Source organism: Sciurus carolinensis, chromosome 1 (genome assembly GCF_902686445.1).
Source record: "Sciurus carolinensis chromosome 1, mSciCar1.2, whole genome shotgun sequence".
NCBI lineage: Eukaryota > Metazoa > Chordata > Mammalia > Rodentia > Sciuridae > Sciurus > Sciurus carolinensis.
This window is the reverse complement of record NC_062213.1, coordinates 41,319,372-41,339,429: the sequence shown is the minus strand read 5'-3', so window position 1 is coordinate 41,339,429 and position 20,058 is coordinate 41,319,372. Positions and strand designations below refer to the sequence as shown.

At 38.0% G+C, this 20,058-nt stretch overlaps 1 protein-coding gene across 3 annotated transcripts in view; it reads left to right on the top strand.

Annotated features, from left to right (window-relative positions):
* Positions 1 to 20,058, top strand: part of Cpq (carboxypeptidase Q) — a 441,859-nt gene that overhangs the window by 259,160 nt on the left and 162,641 nt on the right. For all 3 annotated transcript variants that reach the window (XM_047566009.1, XM_047566014.1, XM_047566018.1), the window contains exon 5: positions 16,305 to 16,416. In XM_047566009.1, the coding sequence (XP_047421965.1) occupies positions 16,305 to 16,416 (112 nt within the window). The remainder of the gene's footprint in view (positions 1 to 16,304; positions 16,417 to 20,058) is intronic.

Genomic DNA, 20,058 nt, shown 5'->3' with positions numbered 1-20,058 from the left:
TCTGTTCCAGAATTGTGTACTCCTGGCACCCTTGTTGAAAGTAGTTGACCATATGTATTAGTCAGGGTTCTCTAAAGGAATAGAATCAACAGGAAGTATAATTATAAAAAGGGGATTTATTAGATTGACTTACACAACCAGAAGCTGAATTGTCCACAATGACCATCTTCAGGCTGGAGAGCTGGAAGAACAAGTAGCTACACAGTCTAAGAGGCAGAAGCCTCAGAACAAGAAGGATCAACAGTACTACCCTAACCCAAAACCAAGGTTTCTGGAAATTACTTGGAGAATCACTGGCAGAGTTCGCTTTGGAAGAGTGAAGAAACGAGAGTCCTCATATGATCAAAGCAGCAATCAATAACCCACTCAAGAAGAGTCGAGCTTGCATCTGTATCTACTTCCTTGTTCTTCCAACTTTTATTCCATGCAGGCCACCATCCTATTGGGCAGTGCTGCCCACGCTTAGGGAGGGGCTCCACTTCAGTTCACTATCCCACATTCCAATCATTCCTAGACAGCTCTCATTGGCATACCCAGAAGCCTCTTAATCATTGGCATCTCATAATCCAATCAAGTTGACAAATTACCCATTACACCGTATATGTACATTTATCTCTGGGATTTCTCTCCTGTTCCCTTGATCTGTATGTCTTAATGCCAGTGCTATATTGTTTTGATGACTGTAGCTTTATAATATATTTTGAAAATCAAAACGTGATGCCTCTAGTTTTGTTACTTCTTAAGTTTGATTTGGCTATTCATGGTCTTTCATGGTTCCCTGTGACTTTTAGAATTGCCTTCTTTATTTTTGTAAAGAGTGTCATAGAATTTAGATAGGAATTACATTGAATCTTTAGATTTTTGGGGATCTTATAGACATTTTTACAATATTAAACATTTTTACAATATTAAGGATGTCTTCCCATTTGTGTTCATGATTAATTTTTTTCACCACTGTTTTGTAGATGTTAGTATACAAGTTTTTAAACTCTTTGGTTAAGGTTATTCCTAAGTATTTTATTATTTTTGACACTATTATAAATGAGATTATTTGCCTAAATCCTTCATATAGTTTATTTTTAGTTTATAGGAACACTACTGATTTTTTAGCATATTGATTTTGTATCCTACAACTTTGCTGAATTTATTAGTTCTAAGTTTTTCATGGAGTTTTTAGCATTTTCTCTATATAAAATTATGTCATTTGTACATAAGGACAGTTTCACTTCTTCCCTTCCAACTTGGATGCCATTTATTTTACTCTTGCATATGTGCTCTGTCTCAGACTTCCAGAACAATGTTAAATAAAAGTGGAGAAAGTGAGCATTCTGACCTTGTTCCCAATCTTCGAGAAAAAACTTTCAATTTTCTACAGTTGAGTTATGATGTTAACTGTGGGCTTTTAATATCTGGTCTTCATCATCTTGGGATAATTTCTTTCTACTTGTTTATTGCATATCTTTAATATGAAAGGATGTTGAATTTTGTCAAATGATTTTTCTGTATTGAGATTATCATGTGGTTTTTATCCTTTGTTCTATTAATGTTATATGTCATATTAGTGGATTTTTTTATGTATTAAACCATCACATCCCAGGGATAAATTCAAGCTGGTCATAGCACATGATCCTTTTAATATGCTGTTGGATTTAGTTTGTGAGTATTTGGGGATTTTTGCATGTATATTTATTAGGTAGTTTTCATTCCTTGTGGTTTCTTTCTCTGGCTTTGGTATAGGGTAATGCTGGCGTCGTAAAATGAGTTTGGAAGTATTCCTTCTTCTTCAGTTTTTCCAGAGAGATTAAGAAGGATTGGTATTAATTTGTCTTTAAGTATTGGTAGTGTTCACTAGTGAAGATGCCTAGTCCTGGGGTATCCTTCAGAGGGAAGTTTTTGATTACTGATTCAGTCTCTCTACTAGTTATAAGTTTTCCATTTCTAGGACTTTATCCATTACTTCTAGCATATCCAGTTTGTTGAAGTAGAATTGTTCATAAATTTCTTACAGTTTTTATTGATGTCATCAGTTATGATACTTCTTTGTTCATTTGGGGGGATGTTATTTATTTGAATTTTCTCTTTTTTTTTTCCAATTTTAGTTTAGTAAAGAGTTTGTCAATCATATATACCTCATTAAAAATGCCAACTTGTACACAACCATAGAAATGAAAAGATGTACCCCATTTGTGTATAATGAATCAAAATGCAGTCTGTAAAAATAAAAAATATAATTAGAAAAAAAATTTAAAATGCCAACTCTAGTCAGACACAGTGGGCGAATGCCTGGTATCCCAGTTGCTTGGGAGGCTGAGGCAGGAGGATGATGAGTTCAAAGCCAGCCTCAGCAAAAGCGAGGTGCTAAGCAACTCAGTAAGACCCTGTCTCTAAATAAAATACAAAATAGGGCTGGGAATGTGACTCAGTGGTCGAGTTCAATCCCTAGTGTGCACCCCCCAATAAATAAATAAATAAATAAATAAATAAATAAAAGATTAAGCTCTTAGTTTTGCTGATTTTTTTTTTCTATTTTTCCATTTTGTTTAGTTCTTATTAATTCTTATGACCTTCTTTCTGCTAACTTTGGGACTGGTTTTTCTCCATTTACTAATTCCCTGAGGTATTAGGTTAAATTGTTTATTTGAGCTCTTCCTTCTTTCTTAACTGTAAGCATCCCTTTCTGTGTATTTCCATCGTAGTACTGCTTTTGCTGTGACCCACAAGTTTTAATATATTGTGTTTTCTTTTTGTCTTGGACTACTTTATAATTTCATTTTTGATTTCTTCTTTGACACAATGATTGTTCAAGAGTGTTTCATTTTTGAATAGTTATAAATTTCTCAGTTTTCCTCTTGCTGTGGATTTCTAGTTTTGTTTCATTGTGGTCAGAGAAGATACTTGGTAAGATTTCAATCTTAAATTTGTTAAGAATTGTTTTGTGACCTAGCATGTGATCTACTTTGGAAAACACCTGTGTGCACTTGAGAAGAATGGTGGATTTCTGTACATGTCCATCTAGTTCCGTTGGTCTGTAGTGTTATTCAAATCCTTTCTCTCCTTATTTATCTTCTGTCTGGATGTTCTGTGCATTAGTGAAGTGGGATATTGAAATCTCCTACCTTTGTTATATTGCTGCCTATTTCTCCCTTCAGATCTGTCAGTGTTTTCTTTATTTATCTGGGTGCTATGATGTTAGATGAATTTATATTTATTATTGTTACAATTTCCTGGTGGACTGACCCTTTTATCCTTAGATGTTCTTCTTTGTCTTTTCTGATATTTTTGTCTCAAAATCTGTTTTGCCTAATAAAAGTACAGACACTCATTTTCTCTTTGATTACTATTTGCATGGAATATCTGTTCTCATCCCTTCACTTTTAGACTATGTATGTCCTTAAATCTAAAGTAAGTTTCTTAGGTTGAATTTTATTTATTTGTTTGTTTTATCCATTCAGTTACTCTATGTCTTTTTATAGGAGAATTTCATCCATTACATCCACTTATTGTAATTATGGATAAGGGAAGGATTTACAATTGTCATTTTGTTAGTTGTTTTCTATTAGTCTTTTAATCCTTTTGTCCGTTTTTCCTCTCTTGTGATTTTCCTTTGCGTTTTATTGTTGTTTTAAAATTGACTTGCTTTGTATTTTAAACATTATAGTTCTTAGTGTGTTTTGGAATTTTGATTTGCTGACTTATTTTGCATAGGATGTTTTAAATTCCATTTTTGTTGAATTTCCTCTCCCTTGAGGCTCATTATTTTTCCCTCTAGAAGGCTCGCTATCACTTCCACCTGGTCTGCACCACTTCCAGTCCACAGCCACATTTTATATCAGTTGCCCTTGCTAATGGTGATATTGGCGCTAGCCCATTCTGTTTCTAAGCCAGCAGGTGACTTGACCAAGTGCCTGATGCTGAGTCACGTCTTTATCCATTCCTCCTCAACAGGCTCCAACATTTTATAAATTTTTATCACTTGCCATGTTTTCTTGTTGTTTGTTTCAGCCTCTTCTCCTAATCCCAATATCCTTGCTTGACTTCACACAATTATCCTGGCTTAGGTCCCCTTATCCCCAGTAAAGCAATTTTATATTCTTTCCCTGAGGGGCAGAATACCCCATAGTCAATGCCAGCGTCTGCTGCAGGAGCCCTGCAGCTACCCTAGCTTTACATCCACTCCCTGCTTGTGATTCTAATTCATTTCTAGTCCACAGAGATGTTTATCTGCTTCTTGGAGCCAAACCGTAACCTCTGGTTTTCACTTTTTATATATCATTCCTAATTGCCATGTGTTTGGAACAGAGGAGTCATAACAGTGTAGATTTGCTGAACTGTGTTGACCAGAAGTCTCATCATTAACTTTTAAGCATTGTTTTATTTCTGGCCTTAATTTCTTGTCTGTAGCTTTGTATGGTTCTGACCTTTGAAGTACACAATAAAGGTTAATTTTTTTTAAATGTGCTCATTGTTTATACTCATCACTGAGAGTAAATGAGTTACATTACACAGTTGTTGAAAGTAAACTTCTTTAATGTTTTTATGCCTCTAAAATTGTAAAGGTCAAAGTGATTAATGGGAAATGTGTTTTAATTGTGCATTGATCACAAAAAGTGATATTGTTTCCTTTAAGGGACTAAATTCAAGCTTGAATTCTGGATCATATTTTATTACTAAACAAACAAATTAACTTGGGTTGACTCTACTGTACTCCAGGCCTTGGGAGAGATGCATGTGAAAAGGGGATACAAAGGCCTGTGCCATCAGGAAGTCTGGTGAGTCTCAGCTGAGGTGGAGGCATGGTCTCCTAACCCTCTGTAGAAGTTCCCCAGAATCAGAGAGAATAGCCTTTTTGTTTTTAAAATGCCCACCTTATGTCCTGGCCTCAGCTCCCTATCAGCAGAGGAGTTTATTCCGTAACTCCTGCCCCTACCCCCAACTGCTTGAGAGTTACCATCAGAGAGCCACTTTTAGTAACAACATTTATCTTATCAATTGGGCATTATAATAACAATAAAACATGTAATTACATTCTAAAATGGATTAGGAAACTGGATGGACAGAGCATGTGCTGGGTGCCAGTCAGTGCGTTAGGGCCTTTGCAATCACTGTTGAAGTGGCACAGTAGAGGGACATTAATATCCATTTTTAGACACATTGAAATAGGAGGTCAGAGAGCTCAGGGGCAGCCTGCTGAGGTGCCTAGTGAGTGGTGGAGGCAGACTCCAAATCCTGGCCTTTTTGTCTCTAAAGCACATGGTATTTGATGCAATAAGAGGGCCGAACACAAGGCTAAAACATGCTCTATGTACTGCAGGTTTGCTGAAGGAACATCTGAGGATCAACAGTCATGAATTGTTAGAATGTAGTGTTAAAACACAGGAAAGCATGCTCCTATGACCGACCATTTAGTTTGTCCTTTGATCTTTAAACAGTTCTCCACTTAAACCTTTGTCTATAATAGCATAGCAAGTTGAGATTCACCCTTCCTTATCTGCTCCCCATTTCTGACCATCTCTACCCCTTCTCAACAGAGTATGCTTTAATGGCGTGTCAGCAGGTGTTTTTGTCCCCTGCTTATGCTTCTCATTGCTCCATGAAATATTCCAGACTTTTAATGCTTTCTCTAAGGCTCTATTTTTCACCCTGTCCTTGGATTTAAGGAGCTCCTAGGGAGAGAGCTACTGTGTGGCCATTTCTGTCAACTCTGTTCATGCAGTTGACTAGAATCATTCATAAGATTCATCAAAGCCAGGATGAAACCATCCCCAGGTATATGGGACGCTTCAGTTCAAACCCAGAGCTACCTGGTTACCTAGTAACTCCAAGTTCTTTAGAGAAGGCTGTGCATATGAGATTGTTTGAGCTGTAACTTTTTCACCCTTTGCACCCTATCGTTGAAATAAAAATGTAACTTAGCTATTTCATGACTAATGGATGTTTTCAAATGGAGTAAGTTCATGGTGTTTTAAATTAGGCTCACCAAACAACATTTTTAGAATATTTGTCACATTTCTAAATAACATGTGCTTGTGATTGATATTCCCTCTAATTCAAACTGGCAGCACATAGTACCCTCAACCAGTGCTGGCTGAAGCAGACAATATGAAATCTACTTAAGCTCTGCAGCTACCCTAGTGAATCTTTCCTAGGGAGAATTTTTGCAACGTTTGAGGTCGTCTTAAGATAATTAGGCTATAATCAACAATGGCAATCATTCAAAGAGTTCATGTCATGTGCCAGGGAATAAGACAGTGGTAAGCATGTCATCTCTTTTAATTCTTACAAATTTAAGGTTGTAAGACTTTAAAAGTAGGTTCTGATTATTACTCCCACTTTACAGATTGGGAAATGAAGTTTAGAGGTGTTCAGTAACTTGCCTGTGTCAAGCTGACAGGGATAAATTGTTAAAAGCACTCATTACCTTATGTGTGTCGGCATCAGGGGGCAGAATAATTTTTAGCATGGTCAAGTAAAAGGTCGTGCATTAAAGAAAAGCAATCAAAGGCAGGTTCTGCACCATCTTTTGTGAAGCAGGCAGAGGGATATGATTGAAATAACCCTGGGCTGTGGGGTCAGGATTTCTGCATTCTGTTCGCAGCCCTGGCAACTTAGGCAAACCATTTCACTTCTCTGTGTAAAAGTAGAGTGTTACCCAGAATCTCCTAAGGTCATTCTAGCTTTAATAACATATAGAAACCTAAAAAAAATAGAACCTAGATTCATTGTAAATTTCTTTATTTATGATGTTCTATGCAATTAAAGAAAACAGATAAATTCTGGGAGCTGTCATGAAGTTTACTATAGTTTACACATAATGTACTAAAAGTTCATGGTATCTATATATCCTAGTCTTGGTTGCTATGTCTCTAAAATCTAGTAGAATTTAGGGAATTTCTGAGGGAGCTGTCAAAATGACACCATAAGATGTTATGGGGTGGGTAGCAATCTTCAGCCTGCAAAAGGGATAAAGAAAAAAAAGAATCCCTCAGTTCAAAATGATTACACATCATGGTTTTATGTATTTCATACCTGAGAAGGTAATCTTAGGGCAGATAAAGGGAAATACTCTTTCACAAGGTGGGTGATAAATTTATAGAACTTTCTGCTCATGGACAGAAAATAGCAAACAGAACTCTGAGAATATTTATGTGAATGCATAAATGATAGTTCATCATAGATTATCAAAGGACACAAAGTGTGGTGTTGTCAATGATCATAATTACTGTGCCTTTCACAGGGTTCCCCCAAGCTCCAATGGAAGCAGGTACCTGCCCCGTGGCTCCTATTCAGGAAGGCAAATTTTAAGTCATCAAATGTTCCTTTTAGGATGGTAGCATTTCTTAAAAATAAATATTACAATTAATATAGAATAAATTAATTTTTTTTTGTTCCAGTCGGAAAAAAAATAATGATGGTAGAAACTTGGAAAAACAATACTAGACTAATGTTTATAGGAAAACATTAGCAGTTCCTTCCCACTGAATAATGGCCCAGGAAAACCTTCTTTTTCTTTTAGAATCATTGCATCCCAGCGTTGACGGGTCCTTGGAGATCGTCTGTCTCAGTGCCCACCTTCTGCTCCAGGCCTTCAGGTCTGGTATTCTCTCTTTACCTGACAGATGGTCCTCCTCTCTTCTCCATGATTCCTTTGCCTCTGTTTCATCACAAGGATTTCTTTCCATAGACATTCTCTGCTATGCCCCATCCTCAAATCAATGTTTAATCAGTTTCAGCCATTTCTTCCAAGTACACTGCAATCACATTTCCTATCTGCCCAAGGTTTTTAGGAGCCACAGATAAATTACACCCTTCTTGTTTTAGCCTCAGATACCAGTCCAGTAATGTGCTCAGAAAATTCAACTAGGAACAGGCATGAGCTTCCTTTTATGAATCCAATCTGAGTGACCTACACAAATCAGAGCGGATGGTCTGGAAATGGAAGCAGCTCTTTTCAGGAACAGCTGTGGAGGTGCATGCACATGTGCGCAGATGGCCCATTTTCCTGCAAAAGAAGCCTGTACCCCGTAAACTAGCAGCCAACAGCTTCACTAAAAATACTTGAAGATAAGAAATCAATTCAAGAGCAGCACAGATGTCTCTGAACACACCCTGTGTGTCAGGGACCTAGCTTTGTTCTGTGGACCACCTAGTCTGAATCACTGGGGAGGAGAATATTTGTTCAAACACGCCCCCTTTTGTCTGTGCCAGACAGTAGCATAATACATTCAGCTGTTGCCCTGGGGAATCCAAGGCTTTGTCTCCAACAGGGACCATGAAAACACCAATTTCTTAAGAAATTCTAGCCCACCTGTGCTTAGAATCTAGCATGTGAGAAGATGCTTAGTAACAAAAAGAGGTGCTCAGAAAAAGGTGTGGAGTTTTTGGAGACTTTTCAAAGGACAATTTCTTTACAAGTTTTTGAGGACTGTCTTGGAATATTATATTAGAAGGAATCTTGAAGTTTTATATATTCCTTCTCTTTTGATTTTCCATCTAAGACCTGTGAGAAGCCTCCAAGAAATTTTTATGGAAATTTTCCGTAATCTTTCCCCTGCTACCCATTTTTAAAAATTTTTTTAAAGAACAGCCTTTATCAGAAAATTCTCGATCACTTACATGGCCCCAATGGTCATGGCTGCAACTGAAGCCCTGCTCCTGTCACATTTTCTTCTACTGTTCATATCCTCCACAGAGGGGCCAGTCTCAGCCGAAGCCCATATTAGACTTCTCTAAGGCTAAATAGTGAGTTTCTTTTTGCTCCTCCTTCGGAGATCATATTTTTCAATCTCATTTTTTGTTGTTGAAAATTTGGGGATTTCCTGTCTGGAAATACATTAGGCCTCAAACTTTGTAGCTCTTATACACCTCCTAGTATCATTTAAAATACACACGATAAAATTAAGACTAGGAGAATGAAGCATTTACAAATAAAACAATGCCTCACAAAAGCAAAAAGTAAACATGCTGAGTTGCCTTCCTGAGTTTTGATTGACCAAAATATTTGTAGAGTGAAGCATGACTCAGTGTCAGAGGGACATCCTGTTTATTGGTGAATGATCAACAAGAATGTGGTCAGGTTAGATAAGTACCTTTCCAACTTAAATTTCCACAAGGAATGTTAAAAGGTAGGCATGCCAAGAAGATAAGTATGGCCCAACAGTGGCCCTTTCTTAGTATTATTTATTTACTTATTTATTGGTGCCTGGGATTGAACCCAGGGGTGCTTAATCACTAAGCCACATCCCCAGACCTTTCCTTTCTTTTCTTTTCTTTTTATTTATTTTTATTGTAAACAAATGGGATACATGTTGATTCTATCATGCTAAGTGAGATAAGCCAATCCCAGACCTTTCTCATATTTTTTATTTAGAAACAGAGTCTTGCTGAGTTGCTTAGGCCCTCACTAAGTAGCTGGTTTTGAACTCTCCATCCTCCTGCCTCAGCCTCCCAAGCCACTGGGATGATAGGTGTGTGCCACTGTGCTGGGCCCTTCTTAGTAATTCTGATATGTACACAGCTTCTAATTGCATTCAGAGACTCTAGAGATAATATTGAAGTGTCTTTTAATAAGCTGCTAGATACAATTATTTCAAATTTGCACAATTATATTTGATCCCTAATAGGTTTTTAAGGGGAATATTGTATCTGTCAGGTCTTTGTGTATTAAGGTTATTATACCTTTGTAACTAATTATAGATGTTGTCCATATTTTTGTTTTAGAACGATTGAAATAGAATGAGATAAATGTTTGGTCGAACTCATTTATAAAACAATCTGACCCATGCCTTTCAAAGGTACGTCTTTGATAATTCTTGTGAGTGTTTAATAATAGCTCATATACAAAAGTGTACAATCCAGAGAACAGTAAGGAAGCATCCCACATGTTCTCCGCACTGTTTCAGAAACAGACCACTAGCATTGCCTCAGAGGCCCCTGTGTGTCCCTCCCTGTGCATCTCCTCCTCTCTGTACCAACCCCATGTTGCATGTAAACACAACCCTAATTCTCATTTACTGTTATACACTTGACTTTTTTTCCATGACTTTACCATTTTTTGTATGCCTTACTATATTGCCAGTCTAATTGAAATTCACGTAATAAAATCAAGTCTTTCTATTTCTTCTTTCAATTTTGTTTTTCTTTTTTGTTACAGATTTCTGTTTTTAGATTCATTTAAATTTTTATATGGACTATATGTCATTTTCACTATTTTATAATATTCCACTGTATGCCTAAGCAACAATTTATCCATTCTACCATTGATAGATTTTGGGGCTATTTTCAGTTTGTTACCTCATTGCTTCTGAATCTTTTGGTACATGTCTTCTGGAACTCAAACCCTGGAATTCCTCTATACCTAAAGTAGAATTGTTGGATGTGGGATGCACATATATTCACCCTTACAAGGATATGTCTATCTTTTGTTTTCCTGAAATATACAACTAATTTCCTACTCCTACCAAGAAGAGGTGAGAATTCCTATTACTCAGCATTTTTGCCAAGACTTCATAGTATCAGATTTTAAGCTTCTTTCCAATCATGTGCAAAGATGTGTCTTATTGAGGACTGGATTTATATACTCCTGATCAATAATAAGATTGATTATCTTTCAAATGCTTGATGTCAATTCATACTTTTTTTTTATGAAATGCTTGTTTATCTCTTGTCCACTTGCTTTTGGATTGTCTTTTTCTTGTCAATTAGTAGGAATTATTTACCTCTTGAATACAAACTATGTTTTTTGGCTATATGTATATTATAAATATTTTCTCCCATTGGTACCTACTCCTCCCATTCCATGATTTCTCTTGATGAATATAGAGGCCACATTTTATTATAATTGAATATGGGCATCTTCTCTTGCTGCTTTGAATCTCATATCTTATTTTAAAAGCCTTGTACTTCTCACTGAAGATATGGTTTTATTTTCTTATAAAATCTTAAATTTTAACTTTTACACTCAGGTATTAAGTCCACCTATAATCATTATATTTTTCACTGTTAGCATTTGCATTTGACTTTTTTAGTAGTTTTGGTAGATCTTATAAAATGCCCCATCTTTTCATAGATTCATTAATATATTAATCATGTCTTTTAAAAGTTCTTATCTAATAGTTTAAACATCTAGATGATATTTCGGGTCTGGTTCTGCTGAATCCTGTGCTTTGTGATAGTGGATTGTTTTACTTTTTGCTTCTCTTGCATCTCATCATTTTTATTGGATGCTAGATGTTGGATGTAAGAGAACAAACAGTAGGCCCTGAGAGAGCCAGTGCTGTGTCCCCACATGAGGACACCTCCTGTAACATGGTGCAGTTGAATGCCCATGCAGAGTGGAGCTAGGTTTGGGTTTCATTTCTGGGTGCTCACATGCTTCACAGGCTGGTACTACTCTGTTTTATTTTGGGGTTTGGGTGGCTGGAGAATCTGCATGCTGCATAGACCTCATCCTTAACTTTCAACAGGTTCTCCATCTGTACTGCAGAAGGTACATCTCTGTGCTCCTCTCCTTCCCTGGCTGGAAACTGTCACTGCTCCACTATGACTCAGCATGATGGGACAGTGTGATTTCTTGGTCCTCTGCCCCTTGGTGTTAGTCAGCCCTGCATGCCTGAGCTCAAGGGTGGGCTTCCTCAACATTCCCCTCCCCTCCCTGCCTTCCTGCCCCTCTCCAGTGCAGTACGACTCCTCATTCTGTCTGTGCAGGACTCTGGGTATGAGCAGGCTTCCTGCTCTTCTCCAGAGGACAGGAAACTCATGTATTCCCCCAGTGTCAATGCAGGACAGGAGTGCCACTTCCTCCCCCTCTGCCCATGGCCATTGACCTTTGTCTGCAGCTGACATACAGGACAGTTTTCTGCTTCTCCTTCTGAGAGATGGACCTGTTTTGGTTTGAGAGAACATTCCAGAGGCATGTTTGTGGGCTGCCTTCCAGCAGCCTTGGCCTACTGCACCCCTGCACCACTGAGGAGGCTGTCCCAGGGCTAATGCCCTGCTTCTAGTCTTTCTTGACAACACTAAGTAGAGGCCTGTGACAAAGATCAAGAAAATGGGTACCTAGTGCCCTTACCTTGGGTTTCCAGAAATTCTAAATTCTCATGCTCACTCACCTTTGCCGTCTAAGAATTTGTTAACATTTCAATTGCTTTCTTCCTTTCTGCTTTTGTCACCTTTCCCTTCTGTCTCCACCAAAGGCAGAACAGTTCTTGGGTCCCAACTTTTTTTTTTTTTTTTTTTTTTGCGGTACTGGAGATCAAACTCAGGACCTTGTGCTTGCGAGGCAAGCACTCTACCAGCTGAGCTATCTCCCCAGCCCCCAACTATTTTTGGAGGGGCTTGTCATCCCCTGGAAATTCAATCCATCTTGTTGAATCTCTGAACCACACTTAAAAAGTTGTGATGTCGTGGGCTATCCAGCTTCCTGTCATTGTGAGGTGGGGACACCATTCTCCTGTGACTGTACATTTTCAGAGAAAACAGACTGATTTTCCCTTACAAATTGATTGCTGATGAATTAATTTCTTTGAGTTGGCCTGCCTTTCTTTCATCCTTCACTCTTTCTCTGTACTAGCAATGATTTTTAGGCATCCACTGGATTCTTATCATCGTTAAAATAAAGTCCAACTTCCCCGTATGGTCTGCAAGTTTCTACTTGATTCTGCAGCCTCCGGCGTCCCTCCAGCCACTCTCTACCTTACTGCTCTCTCGGCTTCAGTCACAGCAGCCCTCTTGCCAGCCTTCAAACAGGTCATGTGTTCCCACCCAGAGCTTTTACATATGTTTCTATGCTGCCTGGAATGTTCTTCCCCCAGATTTTGCAGGACTCACTTTGTTTGCCTGCAGGTCTCTATTTAAATGTCATCTCCTTTGGGAGAGACCCCCCTGACATTTCTACCTAAAATAGCTTCATTTTCTATCCACTCCCTGCCATCCCTTTGTTCTCTTTCACTGTCTTATTTTCTTTCTAGCATTTAAGACTGCCCTGATATTGTGTGTGTGTGTTTATTTTCCCCTTTCCCTAGCAGAATGTAATTCCATTTTGTTCATTTCTGTATCTTCAGCACTTAGGCAGAACTCAATCAGATGGTTGAAGGAAATGATAAGTGGATGACCTTGTCTCTGGTATCTTGCATGGGCTCAGTTCATAAGAATGCAGTTCCTACCTCGTTCTGCCATATTTTGATCTTAGGCATCTTTTAGTCACGTGAATCCATTTGGACCCAGTGTCTTCGTAAGAGTGGAGTAAGGGCTTGTCTTGGGGCTGCTCACCATCCTCCCATGCTTTCACCCAGCTCATCTCACAGACCGATGACAGGCCTGCAGGTGGTTGTGCCTTTGCCAGTCTTATTCCTCACCCCAGCAATCCTGCACCCTCTGCATTTCTGCCCTGCCGAGCTGGGTTCTTCCCCCACTCCTAAAGCCTTTGGGAGTCAGGGCTAATGTCTGCCTCACAATGAATAAGCTGGGTAATCCCGGAGCACCAGATCTCCCATTCTGTCTTCCTAGCCATTTTGTTTGGGCTCTTATTGTGATTGCTGCTGTTTCCAATCATTTTTACTCTGTACTGCCTATGGAAGGAATGGCGGTGGAAAGGAAGTCAGGGGAAAAGAATTGGTCAGTGCTCTGGCTGCATCAGGGAGCAGTATGAGAGGAGGGGAGACAGGTGCCCACATGTGTCTCTGTTGGCTCTAAGCCATGTTTTTGCTCTAGGGGCTTCATATCTGGCAAGGGAGGCAGTGAAGGAACTGTGTATTTTCCTATCTTCTACCAGGTGATTATCATTCATGAAACGAGTTTACTACAGCTCAGTGTAGTCTGTTTTGGTTTGCTTAAGTCAGGTCCAACTTCATTATAATTAATGTTCATTTGTGCCTGACCTTGACCCAAAGCACATTTTCAGAAGTTTTGTGAGTTTGTATGTTTTTATGGGGTGTCTTTTGAAATTGTGTAAGAAATGTTGGCAAGATACTATTTTGAATGAAACCTTCTGCATGATGATTTTTTTAAGTGTATGCAGAAGTTCTCATAATTAGAAAGAATGTGTCCATTCAAAATGCTGATGAATGAGGAGTAATTTTTTTTGTTATTACCTAGTTTAAAATCAGTAGGTATTGAAGTTAAGCTATCTCACTGTGGCCTCCATTTTTTTTTTATTTGTAAGAATATTTTTTAAAAATATCTCATAAGCTAAATGACATGTAATTATTCTTCCATAGTATTGTGCCAAAGACCTGATCCCATGGGATAACATTTAGTTTCCCACCATTTAAAACCATCTTTCCCACCTTTATTGTAGGTAATAATTCTGTTTTAGAGAATGGAGTCATTAAAAAAAAAAAAAAAAATTAAGAAGTTTAATTGTAAAATTCCAGATATTGTGAAGAAAGTTTGAAGGATAAAATAATAGCTTCCTTGATTTAGTAACTTTTATGTGTTATCTGAGAAAAAGTTCATTAGAACACATTTTGACATTTTTAATACACTGCAACCTTATTGAAAAAATTGTCGTGAGGTCAATGAGAGAGTTGACTAATTATGCTCTCTTGTCTCAAATGGGATTACACCACATTTTAAATCAAAAGTTCCTGCTATTGCACCATGAATTTTTTCTTTATGTTTTGTTTTTTTCCCCTGCCCTTAGAAACAATCCATTTGGGTTCATTACATGGCCACCTGTTAGTCTGGGGCATTATCCCGGTTTGTGACTACAGTGAGGTCATACTAGGCTGGGTCTGTATGTAGTCAAAGGGACAACCCACAGCTGCTCAGTGGACCAGGCAGTACAAAGGGCCACCCTGATATTTTAGGTCAGAGTCCCTGCTTTCCTGGTGTAATGGGGAATTTTTATTTTAACTATCAAGAAGATTGGTTCAATTTTGGTTTGCTTATTACTACACGCTGTGCATAGATCTCAGTCTGTTGAACAATTTTTTTTAGGCTTCATATATTGAAGTGTAATATTCTCAGTGCACAAATGCTGAGTGTATAATAAGACAAACTTCTGCAAGCTGAGCATGCCTGACCAACCAGGACCCTCATCAGGAAATAGCATGGCCCACCCCTGGGAAGCTCACCTTGGGCTCCCTCCCTGTCACCAGCCCTCCTCACCAAGGGGAACCACTTTCCTGCTGACTTTTACACTTGATGTAAATGGAATTGTACAGTGTATTATTTTGTGTATGGTTTCTATCATTCTTCATTACATTTATGAGATTTATTCACATTTATTGTGTATTGTGTTTGTTCATTCTTGCTGGGGTGTTTTGTTCTATTCAGGAAAACAATTTATTCTTTCTACCATTAGCAGGTGTTCCAATTGTTTCCTTTTGGGAGGAGGGTGGGGATGTTATGGATATTCTGTTACGAGCCTTCTCCTTGTTAAATCACACGCAGGCGCACACACACACATACACACACCTGTTGGAGGTATTGTACAGCTAGGAGTGGGCCTGCTGGGTCATAAGCTGCCCTACTGATTTTTATGTTCATTTTAAGAAATCTTTGCCTAGTCTAAGTTGGCAACGCTGCTCTGTTGATGTCTCTAAGATCTTTAGTTAGCTCTATAATCCATGTACCTTGGTATTCGTTTATTATTTGTTGTGCAGGAATCAAGGCATATTTTTTTCATATCAACATCCTACCATTATTTTACTTAGTTTTTATCTTGTTTGAAATGTGCCCATAAAATTTAGTTCCAGAGAAACATTTTTTAAAATATTTTCCTGGAGACAATAATGTTTTTTGAAAAACAATTTAGATTTAAGGTAATTTAAAATTTATCATGTAATCGTTAGGTTTATTTAATACTAATGTAAATGGAAATCTCAAAGTTCTTCTGTTCAATGAGTTTAATTTTTAAATGTAGCTACCTATTTGTTCAACAAAAGTAATGTATTATGAGCACAATGCAATCATTTAAAAAATATTGCTCCCCTTTTTCCATTCAAATTCAATTTGATACATCTTTATTAGGTGTTTTCTAAAATGGGAGACAACTGAGAATATGATTGAAGTTTTGAGTCCATTTTGATGACATTTTTGGTTTTAATTCATGTAATAAAATTACCAAATGTCAGTCAATATTAAACCAATTTATTTGGTACCCATTTATAAATAAGGAGAAGTACAATGTGGGGACTTTTATTACTATTAGAATGACCTTAGACTCCTTATGTAGTGCTGCTATACCAAGTTTTCCACTAGTGGAATAGATATAAAAATAAAAAAGGAAACATAAAAGTTTCATTTTTTGTATTTTGGAGCCTCTGATGTCATCTTGCTTAGTCTTCATCTCTTATTTGTTCTAGGTTGTGCTGGTCAGTGGACATCTGGACAGCTGGGATGTTGGGCAGGGTGCCATGGACGATGGTGGTGGCGCCTTCATATCCTGGGAAGCACTCTCGCTTGTTAGAGATCTTGGTAAATATTTAGAAAATCGTTAACCAAGGTGTGAGGATCTCAGCAGTGACATATTTAACTCAGTACACAAAATTCTTAACAGATTAGTTCCTGGGGTATGTTCAGAGATCCTCCTGAGGTTGATATATTTTTTTTTAGTTGATTCCCAGAAAAGAACTAATTTATTCCCTTAAAGAAAGAAATTTTTATTTGCTTGTACTCCAGACATCCAAAGTATCACATATTATCATCAGCCACTGGGGAAAATGAACAAGCAAATAAAACCCAAGCAAATGTAAACTACATCAGCTAGAGACTGTGCAAGGAAATCATGACCAAGTGCAAAGAGATTGTGGCTCCCCTACTTCCTCTACTTCTTCATCGTAAGACCTTAGCAAGCTGTTAGGATAATGGAAAGGGTAGAAATTAAAGGGAGTGACTCAGGAATGATTCCTACCACCACAACAGGAATCCAGGCTGAAAATTGGACCTTCCAGGTAAACCCAGATGCAGGTCAGATGGAGAGGCATGAAAGGTGATGGCTTCAGCAAAAGCAGCTTAATTCAATGACCAAATTTGTAAACAAATTACATACATTTTCTCTGTGCACTGGCCAAGTAGGTGGATTTTGAGTGTGGTTAGAAATGACAAAATAATCCAAAGTGAAAATTCCACGCCTGAATCAGACCCATGGTGGTTTTGAAGTGCCTTATCAGAACGTCTTGTACCTTAACTGTGGAGTAACCTGGGTTTCAGATGTAGTAAAGATGAGAACATTCCACTGCTTCTTTAAGAGCTTGTGTCTTGCTTTGTGTTTCCTACTGCTTTTAGCAAACCTTTCTAATCTCATATACTGGCATAGGAAAAATGTCTATCTTTTTACAATAGATTGTTAAAATGATCTTGTTTCAGGCAGATCTTTGGGGGTAGTATTTTCATTTATATCTTACTTGTGTTTTAATTTTTAAAATTTTTATTTATTTATTTTTGGCACCAGGGATGGAATCCAGGGGCACTTAACCACTGAACCACATCCCCAGCCCTTTTTTATGTTTTATTTAGAGACAGGGTCTCTCCGAGTTACTTAGGGCCTCTCTAAGTTGCTGACACTGGCTTTGAACTCTCGATCCTCCTACCTCAGTTTCCCAAGTTACTGGGATTACAGCTGTGCACCACCATGCCCTGCTTACTTATGTTTTGTGTTTTAAAATGGAGAGATTCAAAGGTGGTTCTGCATGTTTTTACTGCTCAGTAGGGGAGTATCTCCCAACTCATTATTATTGACAGTTTGGATCAGATGATTCTTTGTGGTAAGGTATATTCCTGATGATAAGTTGTTTAGCAGCATCCCTGACTGTTACCCACTTGGTGCTGGTAACACCCTACCCCCATCCCAAATTGTGACAACCAAAATGTCTGTTGACACTGACAAATGACTTGGGAGAGAGAGGACAATTGCTCCAACTTGAGAAACACCACAATAAGCTGCTTAAAAAAAATCTCTAGGTTACCCGAATGTAGGATTTTTTTTTTTTAAGAAAAATTTACCTGAAACCCTACATTACATATATAGATACTTCATCATCATTACCATATGGAACAGAAAAGATTCATTGAGCACCTCCTATGCGTTTCATAAAGCCCTTTGTGAAAGCGGGGCACACAGAGAAGTTTAGAACATGTCCTCTGTTCTTAAGACCCCTAGAATAGATTTGAAGACCTACACACACACACACACACACACACACACACACATCATCATCATCATCATCATCAATATACTCATAACTTCAATGTCTAATTTTAGGATGGGGTAACACTGGAGAGAGAACTTGTCCATCAAATAAGACCAAAAACTACATTCCTTCAGACAAGATCTGAGAAACTCTGTGAATGGTCTCCTCCTCTTTCCCATCCACTAAAAATGTTCCTTTGTTATCTCTTTTTCTTCCCTCACATCATTCCAGAATGAAGTGGGCTCTAGAGTAAAGCAGGCAGAAGCAAAAACATCTTTCTTCTTTATAGAACACAGAAAAATTTCTGGAAACTAAGTTTGTTTCAGTGCATCCAGCTAGCTTGATTGGAAGCAGAATGGTGGAGAAGAAAGAGGAACTAGATTCATCTGACTTGATTTGAGGTCACTCTGTGCTACAAACTACTTTTTTGGCCCCAGGCAGGTTCATTTGAGCTCTCTGGACTTCGTTTTCCTCATCTCCAGTCAGTTGTAAGCCTCTCAAGTATTCTATTTGCTCTAGGTTGAAATAAAAATTGTGTTTTCTCTAGGCTTTGAATCTCCATGCTCTGATACTCAGCATGGGACCCTAAATCACTGTTAGTCGAGTTCAATTCAATTGCATAGATAAATGTCAAATACCATGCCAAGGTGAATTGAATATCTTTCTTCCAACTCTGACAGCACATTGACTTCAGTTGCTTTTGATAACTAGTAATCAGTCTTTTAATTCAGAACTATACCTCTGAAAGATTTCTGTAAACCTGTGTAAACAGGTGAATAAAACTCTAAAGTAACATTTCTTTTGTGGTGAAGCTGCATGGTATACTTAGAACACACACACACACACACACACACACATACACACATACACACATACACACATACACACACATACACACACACATACACATACTCTGGGACCAGACTCCCTGGGTTCACTTCTCAGCCCTGTGACTTCCTAGTTGTGTGGTCATCTGTGAAATGAGGATAAAAATCAGACCTACCTCACAGGGTGGCTTTGAAAATTAAATGAACACATAATATATGTAGAACAGGGCCTGACCCAACCCAAGTTCTCAGTAAATGTCAGCTTTTATAATTTAATGAGCATGACTCTGAATCATATTTTTAATACATGGGAGGATAATAACTTTTTTTACCATTTTTTTTTTTACCTCCACCCCCATGAGTGATTACTTTGCCTCCTAATTTAATGTTAGCTTTACTAATGTAATTCTAGGGCTATTTTAGGGATAGCTGTTTTGCTATCCCTAAAATATACTTTGCCTTTACTATTTAAGTCACCATCTCTTGTATGATGGAAACCCACTCACCCCTCCACTTTTCATACTAAATTTTCTGGAATCTTAAATTCCTCCTGGTCACTTCCTACATCCATGTCTTTCTTAAATTGAATGCCCTGTGTCCACTGTCCCCTTCACTTCCTGTGATTACATCCACTAAGTGTTAAGCTTCCATTTTGAATTTGTGGATTTTGATTTGTGTGTGTATTTTAACAGGAAGAACTGGGTCCAATGTTCTGGACAAAATTACTGATATACTTGAATAAGAAATAGGGCCTTGGACTTGAGACCAAGAAATGGTTTCATAATGATATTATTTAATTATATTGAGCCCGAACTGTTTAATTGATGAAATATGAAAGCTCTGTGGTGATTTCTTTTCCCAAGAAAAATGACACTCCTTCTGGATGCTTTTCCTCGGATGATGTGTCATGCAGCATGCATGTCAGAGTCCCTCGGTGGCTTGTTAATTTGAAGTGTTTGTCCAGTGGGGCTCTCTGATATTTTGAAATCTTCTTTCTAAGCTGTATCCTTCTGGTATCTTCTCTTTTGCCCTTCTTTCTCACAGCTCAAAGATTTACTCTTTTGCCCAAGTCATCAGCTTAAATTATATTCAATTAATAT